This window comes from Hylobates moloch, unplaced genomic scaffold (genome assembly GCF_009828535.3).
Source record: "Hylobates moloch isolate HMO894 unplaced genomic scaffold, HMol_V3 SCAFFOLD_8, whole genome shotgun sequence".
NCBI classification, from domain to species: domain Eukaryota; kingdom Metazoa; phylum Chordata; class Mammalia; order Primates; family Hylobatidae; genus Hylobates; species Hylobates moloch.
Window position 1 is genome coordinate 77,661,654 of NW_026652283.1, and position 14,291 is coordinate 77,675,944.

At 41.6% G+C, this 14,291-nt stretch overlaps 1 protein-coding gene across 14 annotated transcripts in view; it reads left to right on the forward strand.

The window, feature by feature from the left end:
* The window catches only part of IQCF6 (IQ motif containing F6), a 126,067-nt gene extending 112,185 nt beyond the window's left edge, over positions 1-13,882 (forward strand). For 9 of the 14 annotated variants that reach the window (XM_058441877.1, XM_058441878.1, XM_058441879.1 and 6 more), the window contains 2 exons: positions 12,912-12,999; positions 13,454-13,882. In XM_058441877.1, coding sequence (XP_058297860.1) covers positions 12,997-12,999; positions 13,454-13,822 — 372 coding nt within the window. In that variant the 5' untranslated portion in view covers positions 12,912-12,996 and the 3' untranslated portion in view covers positions 13,823-13,882. Of the gene's footprint in view, positions 1-12,768; positions 13,000-13,142; positions 13,293-13,453 lie in introns of those variants that run through there. The other 5 variants (XM_058441875.1, XM_058441876.1, XM_058441886.1 and 2 more) reach the window with 4 other exon arrangements.
* Positions 13,883-14,291: the final 409 nt, after the last annotated feature.

Consider the following 14,291-nt stretch of genomic DNA (forward strand, 5'->3'; position numbering starts at 1 on the left):
AGGAGGCAGAGGTTGCAGTGAGCTGAGATCGCGCCACTGCACTCCAGCCTGGGCCACAGAGCAAGACTCCATCTCAAAAAAAAAAAAAAAAAGAGAAAAAGAAAAAAAAGAGATATGTTTGATTGAAATGCTTCACTGGCAAAAGATACTTTCATAAGCAAAGGTTAAAAAAAACAGAAAGGAGAATTGCAAAACAAATGACAGATAAACAGTTTGAATGCCTGTAGAGTTGCCCCGGATGACAAAACTACAACCCAATGGAAAAATGGCCAAAAGAATATAAACAGAAGAGCAAATATATGTTAGGTTGGTGCACAAGTAATTGCGGTTTGCCATTGAAAGTAATGGCAAAAATAGGCCAGGTGCGGTGGCTCATGCCTGTAATCCTAGCACTTTGGAAGGCTGAGGTGGGCGGATCACCTGAGGTCAGGGGTTCGAGACCAGCCTGGCTAACGTGATGAAACCCCGTCTCTACTAAAAATACAAAAATTAGCCAGTCATGGTGACGGATGCCTGTAATCCCAGCTACTCAGGAGGCTGAGGCATGAGAATCACTTGAACCTGGGAGGCGGAGGTTGCAGTGAGCCAAGATCGTGCCACTACTCTCTAGCCTGGGTGACAGAGTGAGCCTCCGTCTCAACAAAAAAAAGTAATGGCAAAAACTGCAATTACTTTTGCCCCAACCTAATATTATCAATGAACATATGAAAGTATCCCCAATCCTCCCAGTAGCAACAGAAATGTAAAATAAAGTTACTATAAGATATTGCTTTATACCCTTTAGACGAAAAAGAATCTGTAAGTGTGATAATGCCTACTGTTGGCAGAGATGCATGGTGTTCTCATATACTATGGTCGGTGGAATTATGGCTTTTTAAAGGGGCAGTTTGGCATCATCTGTTAAAATTTAATAGGCCCATACCCTTCATACCCTTTGGCCCAGAAGCCACACTTTCCTATGAGAAGCCCTAAGTGATAGCATTTCATGTGTGTGATGACACACATGAAAGACATTTACGCCACACAACATGTAGTGGCAAATAAAAACAATGAACAAAAGAATACCCACAGGTAAGGAAATGGATGCATAAATAGTGGTACTTCCATTCCTTGGAGTATTCATTGTCAATAAAAGGAATGGTTAGATCTATACCAGCTGATTTGGTGGTATTTCCACAACATATTGTGTTCTCTTTGGCCAAAGGCGATGCATGCAGTGTGTACTATCTATGGATGGAAATATCCTCCTCTTCAGAAAAAAGCACCTCCAAAGCCTATGCACAATGCACCCTCAAGGACCCTCAGTGATTACTTATAATCTGTGATTTCAGTAGTCCATCTCAACAATGTAAACATAGCCTGCTCAGAGCCTCCCAAATGTATTGGACCACTGTAGGCCCCCAGTGCCCCATCTTCCTGTTTTGAGTTGCTACCTGGGAAGTATACTTGTCTTGGAGGAGAGACGGTGCTAAAATTGGTAGACATCATCAATGCCAGGAGATGACAACCTAATCTTGGAGATGGAAATGCCTCCAATGATAGCACCCAGCCCAAGACAATGCGGGACCTTGCTACACAGAAGATGACAGTGCCTCAGCCCAAGACAACAGGGAACAACACCACCTTTACCTGACCTGGACCCTTGGCCATGATAGTGTCCAGGAAAGTAAGACAACTGATGACTGACAACCCCTGCACCCCCATCTAGGACTTGGTTACAGAACTCAAAAGTTGTCTTTCTAAGTTCCCTGATGAGGAGGAACCTTTGGAAGGGCATTTTACCAAGCTAGTGCATTCCCTGTCATGAAGTCTCCTGGCTTACATTACTGCCCGTGATTCTACCAATTGGCCCATGATACTGGCCAGACCACTCTTGACTGCTGTCACCAATTGTGGCAGGCTAAGTCATGTGTGCTTACCAGTACCTCACTGGAGTCCCAATTAACCTAACCATCCCGTCTGGCCACACCTCCTACGTGGAGATGGACGGAGTTCTGGATCCTCCAGGATTGGAGACATTTTGACTTCTGTTAGGATAGTTATTTTTCTACCACCGCTGCCCCACCTACCACTTCACCACTTCTTCCCCCAACACCTTAGACACATCCTTTGAGGTCTCCCCAAATGCAGGATCATCCACACCGTCAGAGATCAGACAACCCCTCTACTACTACCTCCCCTTATGAGCCTAATCGTCCCAATATTTTAACACAGTGGGCTGAAATCAGAGCCAAGCTTCTCAGGAGATGTAATTGTTGGGCCTGTTAATATACCACACCAAAGTTGTTCCTTGAGCTACTCTAATTCCCCCTGATCTGGCACAATTACCAGCACTACAGATATCACTCTCTCTTGCTAACATAAAACCCAAAATTACAGCCCAACTGCTCAGCATCCAAGGCATACATGTTGTTATTTGCCCCTCCAGAACCCCAAGCAGGGATTGTGTTTACATATCTGCCCCAGATTTAACATGACTTGGAGACACTTGGGAGCTCAGTATCACTTCACCTCTTGGGGCCTCGGGTAACATAGCCCATTTTCAGGTTCTCTAATTCATCCATGGAGTATACCATGGTCCTATGAAACTTGGGACTCATTATATGCACTCCGGATTCCCACAGCCCACTTCTGCCTCCCTTTATGCAAGGGGAACAACAGGGTCCAGACCCAACTAACTTCAAATGTGTCCTACCTGTATTAATTTATTTTCACACTGCTGATAAAGACACACCCGAAACTAGGAACAAAAAGAAGTTTAATTGGACTTACAGTTCCACATGGCTGGGGAGGCCTCACAATCATGGCAGAGGGTGAAAGGCACTTTTTACATGGCAGTGGCAAGAGAAAAATGAGAGAGAAGGAAAAACAGAAACCCCTGATGAACCCATCAGATCTTGTGAGACATATTCACTATCACAAGAATAACACAAGAAAGACTAGCCCCCATGATTCAATAACTCCCCCTGGGTTCCTCCCACATGTGGGAATTCTGGGAGATATAATTCAAGTTGAAATTTGGGTGGGGACACAGCCAAACCATATTATCCCACCCCTGGACCCTCCAGATCTCATGTCCTCACATTTCAAAACCAATTATGCCTTCTCAACATTCCCCCGAAAGTCTTAACTCATTTCAGCATCAACCCGAAAGTCCACAGTCCAAAGTCTCATCTGAGACAAGGCAAGTCCCTTCCACCTATGAGCCTGTAAAATCAAAAGCAAGCTAGTTACTTCCTAGATATAATGAGGGTACAGGTATTGGGTAAATACAGCTGTTCCAAATGGGAGAAATTGGCCAAAACAAAGGGGTTATAAGGCACATGCAAGTCCAAAATCCAGCAGGGCAGTCAAACTTTAAAGCTCCAAAATGATCTCCTTTGAGTCCAGATCGCACATCCAGATCACACTGATGCAAGAGGTGGGTTCCCATTGTCTTGGGCAGCTCTGCCCCTGTGGCTTTGCAGGGTACAGCCCCCCTCCTGGCTGTTTTCACAGGCTGGTGTTGAGTGTCTGTGGCTTTTCCAAGCAAACAGTGCAAGTTGCCAGAGGATCTGCCTTTCTGGGATCTAGAGGATAGTGTCCCTCTTTTCACAGCTCCACCAGGCAGTGCCCCAGTAGGGGTTCTGTGTGGGGGGTCCAGCCCCACATTTCCCTTCTGCACTGCCCTAGCAGAGGTTCTCCATGAGGGACCCACCCCTGCAGCAAACTTTTGCCTTGGCATCCAGGCATTTCCATACATCTTCTGAAATCTAGGCAGAGGCTCCCAAACCTCAATTCTTGACTTCTGTGCACCCACAGGCTCAACACCACGTGGAAGCTGCCAAGGTTTGGGGCTTCCACACTCTGAAGCCACAGCCTGAGCTGTACATTGTCCCCTTTCAGCCATGGCTGGAGCACCTGGGACACAGAGCACCAAGTCCCTAGGGTGCACACAGCATGGGGACCCTGGGCCCAGCCCACAAAACCACTTTTTCCTCCTGGGCCTCCAGGCCTGTGATAGGAGGGGCTACCATGAAGTTCTCTGTCATGGCCCAGAGACATTTTCCCCATAGTTCTTGGGGGTTAACATTAGGCTCCTTGCTACTTATGCAAATTTCTGCAGCCAGCTTGAATTTCTTCTCCATAAATGGTTTTTTTTTTTTCCCACTGCATCATCAGGCTGCAAATTTTCTGAACTTTTATGATCTGTTTTCCTTTTAAAATGGAATGCTTCTAACAGCACCCAAGTCACCTTTTGAATGCTTTGCTGCTTAGAAATCTCCTCCACCAGGTACCCTAAATCATCTCTCTCAAGTTCAAAGTTCCACAAATCTCTAGGGCAGGGGCAAAATGCTGCCAGTCTCACTAAAACATAACAAAAATCACCTTTGCTCCAGTTCCCAACAAGTTCCTCATCTCCATCTGAGACCACCTCAGTCTGGACCTTATTGTTCATATCACTATCAGCATTTTTGTCAAAGCCATTCAACAAGTCTCTAGGAGGTCCCAAACTTTCCCACATTTTACTCTCTTCTTCTGAGTCCTCCAAATTGTTCCAATCTCTGCCTGTTACTCAGTTCCAAAGTCACTTCCACATTTTCAGGTATCTTTTCATTAACGCCCCACTCTACTGGTACCCATTTACTGTATTAGTTCATTTTCATGCTGCTAATAAAGACATACCTGAAACTGGGAAGAAAAAGAGGTTTAATTGGACTTACAGTTCCACATGGCTGGGGAGGCCTCACAATCACAGCAGGAGATGAAGGGCACTTCTTACATGGTGGCAGCAAGAGAAAAATGAGAGAGAAGCAAAAGCAGAAACCCCTGATAAACCCATCAGATCTCTTGAGACTTATTCACTATCATAAGAATAGCACAGGAATGATCGGCCCCCATGATTCAATTACCTCCCCCTGGGTCCCTCCCACAACATGTGGGAATTCTGGGAGATAGAATTCAAATTGACATTTGGGTGAAGACACAGGCAAACCATATCACTACCTAATGTCTTTGGGTCCTCCCTTATATTCAAGTAGCCAAGACCCCTTGGTTCCCAGCCAGACCACATTTATTCTGACAAAGGTGAGCTATTTTTATTCCCATACTCTTAGGAGAAGGATTATTCACTAGCAGGAACTGTAATGAGTACTGCCACTGTAACACAGCAACAAATCATTCAGGTCAATACAAACTTGTCAGCTATGCTGTCCCAGCACATAAATCTGATATAGCACAGTCTCACCCTGGTGCAACAATCACATGACTCTCTAGCCCAGGTGGTATTAGATAATCACCTCACCCTAGATTAGTTCCTGGTCAGAGCAGAGGGGAGGGAGTCTGTGCCATCTAAGGAGCAACCTATTGCATGTATATAAATAACTCTGACCACGTATAAACCAATCTAAAGGCCATGGCCCAACAATTACAGCTATTTTGTGAGCTTACCCAGTTTTATAATATTTTGTCTCTGGCTCTGGGCAAAATGTTTGACCCATTCACTTGGCTTGACCTTACATAGTAGGATGGATGGCTGCACATGGGATTTCAGATCATAGTGGGTGTCTACATATTGCTTGTCTATTTATGCTCATCAAGTGCCTTAGTAAGTACCTGACCCAGATTTCTCTGGTAGCTTTTAATCTCTCTCCATTATTCAAACAGTTTCTGTCGCTATGCATAACGTCTTAATTAATGCCTAGGCATCACGGGGTCAGCCTTAATCTCTCACTTCTGCTTCTGGCTAATCTTCAGGCTTTACACAGAAAGTGAAGGCTAATGCAGAGTTATAAAGTAGGCAGAGAGTTACAGACATGCCCCCAAACTTACACAGGGCCCTTCTGCAAATACTTGGAGTTTGGGAGGTATTTTTCCTTTTTTTGTTTTATTTTGTTTCGTTTTTCATTTTGGTTCCAGGTACCTAATTAAATCTTTGTTGAGTCACAAGCTGATCACTAAGCCAACAGAAAAACACATAAGTAGCCACATAAAACTGAGAATGCAGACTTTACAAAATTAGTTTAGAACAGTTAGTAAACAAAAAAACAGCAACAATTACAACGAGCAGCAATAGCACATTCTGGAGAAAGAGGATAATCTGATATCCAGAGTTCCTACATTATAACATTCAAAACATCAAGTTTTCAACGAAAATTTGTAAGGCAAGAAACAAGAAAGCATGGCCTACACATAGCGGGGGAAAAAGAAGTAATAAAAATTACCCATGAAGAAGCCCAGACATTGGACTTATTACACAAAGACTTTAAAGCAACTATTTTAAATATGCTCAGGGAGCTAAGGAAAACAATGTACAAAAACTAGAGAAAAACCTGAGAACTATGTCTTACCAAATAGAGAATATCAATAAAGAGGTAGAAATTGTGAAAAGGAACCAAATAGACCAAACAGAGATGCTGAAGTTGAAAAGTACAATAACTGAAATGAAAAATTCACTACAGGGGTTCAACAGCATATATGAACAGGCAGAAGAAGCATTGAACTTGAAGATAGGTTGATTGAGATAACCCAGTTTGAAAAGCAGAAAGAAAAAATGAAAAAGAAATTACGACATTCCCAGATGAGCAAAAACTGAGCTAGTGTATTGCTAGTAGACCATCTGCCCTTTAAGAATGAGTAAGGGAAGTCCCTCTGGTGGAAATGAAAGGACACAAGACAATAACTAATATTAGACAAAACAGAGTGTAAGACAAAAAATTGTCCCAATAGACAAAAGCATTGTATAATGATGAGTCAATCCACTAATACATAATAATTATAAGCATGTATGTACCTAATGAGAGCCCCAAAGTATAAGAAGCAAAAACTGACCCAGATAAAGGGAGAAATAAACAGTTCAACAACAATAGTTGGAGACTTCAACATCCCACTTTCAATAATGGATAGATGATCACCTAGACAAAAGATAGATAAACAAGGAAATAGAATATTTGTACATCACTACACAGCTACTAGACTTATCGAACCTATATAGAGTACTCATCCAACAGCAGAATACCCATTCTTTTTAAGTACACACAAAACATTCTCCCGGATAGACCATATGTTAAGCCACAAAACAAGTCTCAATAAATTGAAAATGATTGAAATCATAAAAATATCTTCTCTGATCACAGTGGAATGATCATAGAAATCAACAATCAAAGGAAATATGGAAAATTCATCAATTTGAGGAAATCAGCAACACAATTTTAAACAACTGACGGGTCAAAGAATAAATCACAAAAAAATAGAATTTACTTTGATATGAATGAAAATAAAAGCACAATGTGTGAAAACCTGTGGAATGCATCAAAAGCAGTGCTTAGAAGGAAATTTATAGCCTCAAATGGCTACATTCATTAAAAAAGAAGAAAGATCTCAATAACATAGCCTTCTACCTCAAGAAACTAGAAAAAGTAGAGCATTCTACCTTGAGAAACTAGAAGAAGAGCAAACTAAACACAAAGCCAACAGGAGAGAAATAATAAGATTATAGCAGAGATAAACTAAATAGAAAATTAAAAAAAACTATAGATCAGCAAAACCAAAAGTTGATTCTTTAAAAATAACAAAAATTGGCAAATCTTTAGCTACACTAAACAAGCAAAGAGACAGAAGACTTAAATTACTAACATCAGAAATGAAAGTGGGAACACTACTACCAACTTTATAGAAATAAAAAAGATTATAAAATAATACTATGAACAATTGTATATAAACAAATTAGATAACCTACGAAATGGGCAAATTCCTAGAAACACACAAACTACCAAAACCAACTGAAGAAGTATTAGAAAATCTGAATAGCTCTATAACAAGTAGAGATGGAATCAGTAATCAAATAATTTCCAATAAAGCAAAATCCAGGACCGATTGTCTTCACTGGTGGATTTTATCAGACATTAAAGAGAAACCAACACCAATTCTTCTAAAATTCTTCCAAAAAATAGAGGAATAGGGGCACTTCTTAGCTAATTCCTTGAGGCCAGCATTACCCTGTTACCAAAGCCAGACAAAGACACTATAAGAAACTAAAGAGTGATATCTCTTATGAATATAGACACAAAAATCCTCAAAAAATACTAGCAACTCAAATCTACTAGCATATTAAAAAGATTATACACTATGACCTACTGGGATTTATCCCAGCAATGCAGAGAAGGTTCAACATACAAAAATCAATGTAATACATCATATTAACAGACTAAAGGGGGGAAAGCACACAGTTACCTCAACTGATGTAAAAAAAGAATTTGACAAAATCCAACACTCTCTCATGATAAAAACACTAAATAAACTAGGAATAGAAGGGAACTTTTCCAACCTGCTAAAGATCATCTATGAAAAATCCACAATGAGCATCATACTTAATGGCGAAAAATTGAAAGCTTTTTCTCCAAGATCAGGAGCAAGATAAGGATGTCTGTTTTCATCACTGCTATTCAACATTGTACTGGAAGTTCTAGCCAGGGCAGTTAAGCAAGAAAGAAAACTAAAATGCCCACAAATTGGAAAGGAAGAAGTAAAACTAGCAGGGCACAGTGACTCATGCCTGTAATATCAGCACTTTGGGAGGCTGAGGCAGGAGGATCACCTGAGTCCTGGAGTTTGAGACCAGTCTGGGCAATATAATGAGACCTCATCTCTACAAAAATCATAAAAAATTAGCCAAGCATAGCGGCACGTCCCAACTACTCAGGAGGCTGAGGTGGGAGGATTGCTTCCAGGAGGCAGAGGGTACAGTGAGCTGAGATTGCACAACTGCACTCCAGCCTGGGCAACATAGTGAGACTCTGTCTCAAAAACGAAAGAAAAGAAAACTGTCTGTTTGCAGATAACATGACCTTACATACATAAAGACATACAGAAAATCCTAAAGAATCCACAACAAAATCTATTAGGGCTAAAAAACTAATTCATCAAAGTTGCAGGATATAAGATCAACATATAAAAATCATGTGTATTTCTACACACTAGGAGTGAACAATTCAAAAACGAAATTAAGAAAACAATTCCATTTGTAGTAGCATCAAAAAGAATAAAATAAGAATAAATTTAACCAAAGCAGGTGAAAGATGTATACAATGAAAACTACAAAACACTGTAGAAAGAAATTAAAGATGTAAATGGAATGGAAAGATACTCCGTCTTCGTGCGTTGGAAGACTACTCCCCAAATTTATCTACAGATTTACTGTAATCCCTGTCAAAATTCCCACTGTCTTTCTTTGCGGAAATGGACTAGCTAATCTTAAAGTTCATATGGAGTTGCAAGGGTCTGAGAATAGACAAAATGATCTTGAAAATGAAAAACAAAGTTGGAGGACTGACACTTTGCATTTCAAAACTTACTACAAAACTACCATAATCAAGACAGTGTGATATCTATCCTGGCGTTAGGATAGATATACAGATTGACAGACTAGAATTGAGAGACCAGAAATAAAAATCAATTGTACACCTGTGTTCAATTGATTTTCAGCAAGGGTACCAAGACCCAGGGGAAAGAATAGTCTCTTCAACACAGATGCTAGGACAACTGGATAACCCCATGCAAAGAATGAAGTTGGATTTTTTCCTCAACATATACAAATGTGAATTCAATATTGATCTAATATCTAAATGTAACCAATAAAACTACAAAACCCTTACAATAAAACACACGGGTAAATCCTCATGATCTTGAATTTGGCAATGAGTTATTAGCTGGGATGCCAAAGCACAAGCAACAAAGAAGAAAACAGATAAATTGGACTTGACAAAATTGAAACAAAGAACATTATGAAAAAAATGAAAAGAAAACCTACAGAACGGAGAAAATATTTTCAAATCATATATCTGATAAGGGTCTCCTTCCCATCATGTATAAAGAATTCCTACAACTCAACCACAAAAAGACAAATAAGCCAATTAAAGCAGGCAAAGGACTTTAACAGACATTTCTCCAAAGAAGGTACACAAATGGCCAACACGTGCATGAAAAGATACTCAATGTCATTGGTCTTAGGGAAATGAAAATTGTAATCACAATGAGATACCACTTCGCACTCAAGATGTCTATAATTTTTCAAAGGAAATTAATAAGTGTTGGTGAGGATGCAGATATTGGTGAGAAGGAAAAATGGTTCAGCTGCGTGAAAAACAGTTTTGTGCTTCCTCAGAAAGTTAAACACATAATTACCACATGACCAAGCAATTTCATTTCTAAGTATATACCCAAAAGAATTGAAAACAGGTGTTCAAACAAATACTTATACAAGAATGTTCATAGCAACACTGTTCACAATCACCAAACAGTAAAACACCTCAAATGCCCATCAACTGATGAATATATAAACAAAATGTAGTATATTCATACAGTAGAATATCATTCAGCCATAAAAAGGAATGAAGTACTGATACATGCTACAACATGGATGATCCTTGAAAACGTTATGCCTAGTGAAAGAAGCCAGACACAAAAGGCCCATATTGTAAGATTCCAATTATATGAAATGTCTTTTATAGGCAAATCCATGGAGGCTAATAGCAGATTAGTGACTGCCAGGGACTAAGGTGGGAAAAAGTAATGGGGAATGACTACTTAATGGGTACAGGGTTTCTTTTTGAAATTAGATAAAATTAGGAGCTAGAATCTTAAAATGGTTAAAACGATCAATTTTATGTTACATGATTACTTCAATTAATTAAAAAAGATACACAGAAACACATTAAAAACTGTATTATGTATTTTTTAGGTACATGGATGTAGTGTGTTTATAAATGCACAGTTAAAAACAAAAAAGATAAATGCATAGCTATTTGTCCAGGATACCCTCCAAGCTGGAACCAGTAATAATGCAGAGGAGGAAATATTGATTGCCAAGGTAAATTTTGAAATGCATAAATTTTTACAAGAATATATTTTACATGTTTAATTAAAAGTAAGTTATTTTATTAAAAAATTTACATCAGTATATACATGGTATAAGATCTGAAAGAATAGCTCTGGGGAAAAATTGCATGGGAAATTCCTTTTCCACCTTATATGTGTCTGCATATTGAAATTTTGGCAACAGACATGTACTATATTTATAATCAGAAAAATATATATATCAAGCAAGAAGAAAAGAACAGGAAGCTGGAGAAGAAGCAGTGAGGAAATAGAGACCGAGGACCATGCTCTGTGAAAACTTAGTAAGACTCAGGGAGTTTGTCTAACCCCCACCCCCATCTGCTGCCACTTTCAACTGCAAAACTGTGAACTGTGGCAGGATTTTCCAGAGACAGCCAAGAAGATAGCAAAGTTACGGTATTATGGCAACTCCCAACCAGGCCAAACTGGGGGAGAAATGGTGGAGTGTGGCATCTTGACCATGGCAACCTGGCCTGGATGGGCTGAGCCCCTAGAACACTGGCCACTAAGTGATCCCTTCTGTAGGGGTGGATGCCTGATGCCGGAACTGACAAAGTAAAGGCCTTTGAGATGGCTGGTTCCAGCACTTTGCTCAACCAGACTGGCAGTCATTAAGGGAAGCAATAGGATCCACTATTTTGAGGACTTTAAACATGCTTGGTTTACCAAGGTTGCTTGGTTGACAGTGGGGCCAGAACCTGTCAGACGCCCAGATGAGCAGTGCCATAGCAATGATATGAGGCAGCAGGATCCTCAAAAACATGTAAACAGAAGCCATGGACAGTGTGTGGCCCTACAAGCTGTGGGCACCCAGCAAACCTTCTTGCAGAAAAATGGATAACGAAATGCGTGCTAAAGCCGGAGCCAAAATGGCCTGTGCTAATTCTGAATCCTAGAAGCACAGCTTTTTGTGAGCTCCCAGGAGATCTGCTTGCACAACTGCATTCTTACAGTGAGGCAGGACGGATCCAGGTTTTGTGGGACCTAAAACATATCATTTAGAAAGCCCACTTTAAGAAAAGCACACAAAATTACAGATGTCAAATTAGCGAGTATTTATTAAAGATGAGAAAAGAAATTACAACAAATTATACATTTTTTAAGTTGATAAATACATCAAACATAACATAATATTTATATGAATTAACTGACCCACCTCTATATTTTTCTACGTTTCAGCTGCATAACCTTTTAATGTTTCTTCATAGGATGATTTTACAACCGCATTGTCTACAGAAATATTCTTACGATTGACATTTGGTGTGCCTAAAGCATGTGATTTTTCACACTGACTTCCACGTTGTTTACAGTAGCTCTGCTGGTTGTGCCCTACAATCACAGGCATTCAGATAAATTCTATTTCACAAAATTCCCACCAAGAAAAGAAAAAAGTATGAAATGTTTAAAATTGTATCATTGCATTGTCAAGTATATTCCTGACAAGAGAGAACTTCAATTTTAATCAGGCATCAATGAGACTTGAATCTTCCACTTATAGTTTTACACATCTAATAACAGGAAGAATTTTCTACAGACTGGCTTCTGGTTCCATACTTTTCACACTTACTTTTCCTCCCCTGCCCAAATACTTTTGGTGCCGGCACTGGAAGACACGTTCTTATTGGATAGCAGCGCTTCTGTTCCCACATCTTCACGCCATGAGCAAGGTGAATGAACACAGCAACAGCAGAATGGCTAGCAAGGATTTATGTGTTCCCAAGGGTGACTGTGAACCACATAAATCTATGCTGTTAAACTGAGTCTATCCCAACTCAGCCTTCTCTTAGTCTCATCGCAAAAGAGGCTGCCATTCCACCCCATTCAACAGGAAGTGAGTAACAGAAGGAGTAAGAGGGTAGAGAGACAGAGGTCCTCTCCAATTGCAGCTGAAATATCTTGCTTTCACAAATTTTACCCAAAAATATACAGCTCTGTAAACACGTTCCTCAGGCCCTGACAGGTGCCCTGGCACTTAAGTTTCAGGAAATCCAAACTGGCTATGAGTAGAGGCTTAAAGTAAAACTCCTTCCTTGCAGGTAAGCTGCATGACTCTCTCTTCACTGCCATCAGGAGGATCAGGAATGCCACTGGGGCTGGGAAATAAACTGAAAGCAAGAGATAATGGTAGGCTCCCAAAGTGGTGGGAATCGATAAAGCAAAAGAGATGCAAGCAAGAGAAGAGGAGAGAGATGTGGTTGAAATGTGCACAGACAGGACCTGATGAGGTGAAGTCTTGTGTGCAAGTGGGTGGAGTCCAATGATGGAGGTGTGACTAACAGTTGAGGGTGGGGCTAAAGACTAGGGTGGCCTAAATGACAGATAAGTGGACCCTAAGGATCAAGGCCATGGACACGCAAAATGTGAGTAAGGCCCTTGCAGTAGGGACTTACCTGACAGGTAACGAACCGTGTCTAAATGTGAGTGGGGGATTGGAAACAAGATGGATGGGCCCTAGAAACAAGAAGTCAGGGGCACCTGGGCCAGGCCTTCTTTCCTCCCAAGATCAGAGATGGGGATAGGAACAGGAGGGGAGGGTCCCCCATTGAGCATCTCCCTGTTTTTCTTTCCCCCCAATCAGTTAGAGAAGACAGCCATAAAGATTCAGTCATGGTGGCGTGGCAACATGGTGCGCCGGACGTTACTGCACGCAGCACTGAGAGCCTGGGTCATCCAGTGCTGGTGGAGGTCGATGCAGGCCAAGATGTTGGAGCAAAGACGGCGCCTGGCACTAAGACTCTATACCTGCCAGGAGTGGGCGGTGGTGAAGGTGCAGGCACAGGTTCGAATGTGGCAGGCCCGCAGGCGGTTCCTCCAGGCACGCCAAGCAGCCTGCATCATCCAGTCTCACTGGCGCTGGCATGCCAGCCAAACCCGAGGCCTGATCCGGGGCCGCTATGAGGTCAGAGCCAGCCGGCTGGAGCTTGACATCGAAATCCTCATGACCTAGGGCACTGACAGAGCCAAGGAGGCTGGATCTCTCTTCCAACAAAGACCCTTACTGACCATACACTTGCCCTTTGGAGATTAGACTCATGGAGGAGGGCTCAGCCCCTAACTTTTCTGCCTTCCCCCTGGGAAGGAATCAGAAAGATTCCCTGGTGTGGTCTAGAGCCCCTGTCCTCAGGTCGCCAACCCTAGGCCCCTGTTCCTAACAGCATACCGGGACAGTCTTGCATCCAAGAGAGACCCCAGGGCCCAGGTCAAGCACTGATGCCTCAGTCAGCCTGATTTTGGCCCCTTCCACAGTGGGAGTAGGCATTGGGCTTTAGTTTCCTGCAGCCCCTGTCCAGGCATCTCCATTCAGATCAGAAGATCAGAGAATCTGGCTGCAGCCAGGGCCAGCTGGAAAGGCCAGGATTCCACAGGCCTGTGCTTGGCAAGGCCCTCAGGGCCGGCAGAGTGCTTGGCAGGGAGCC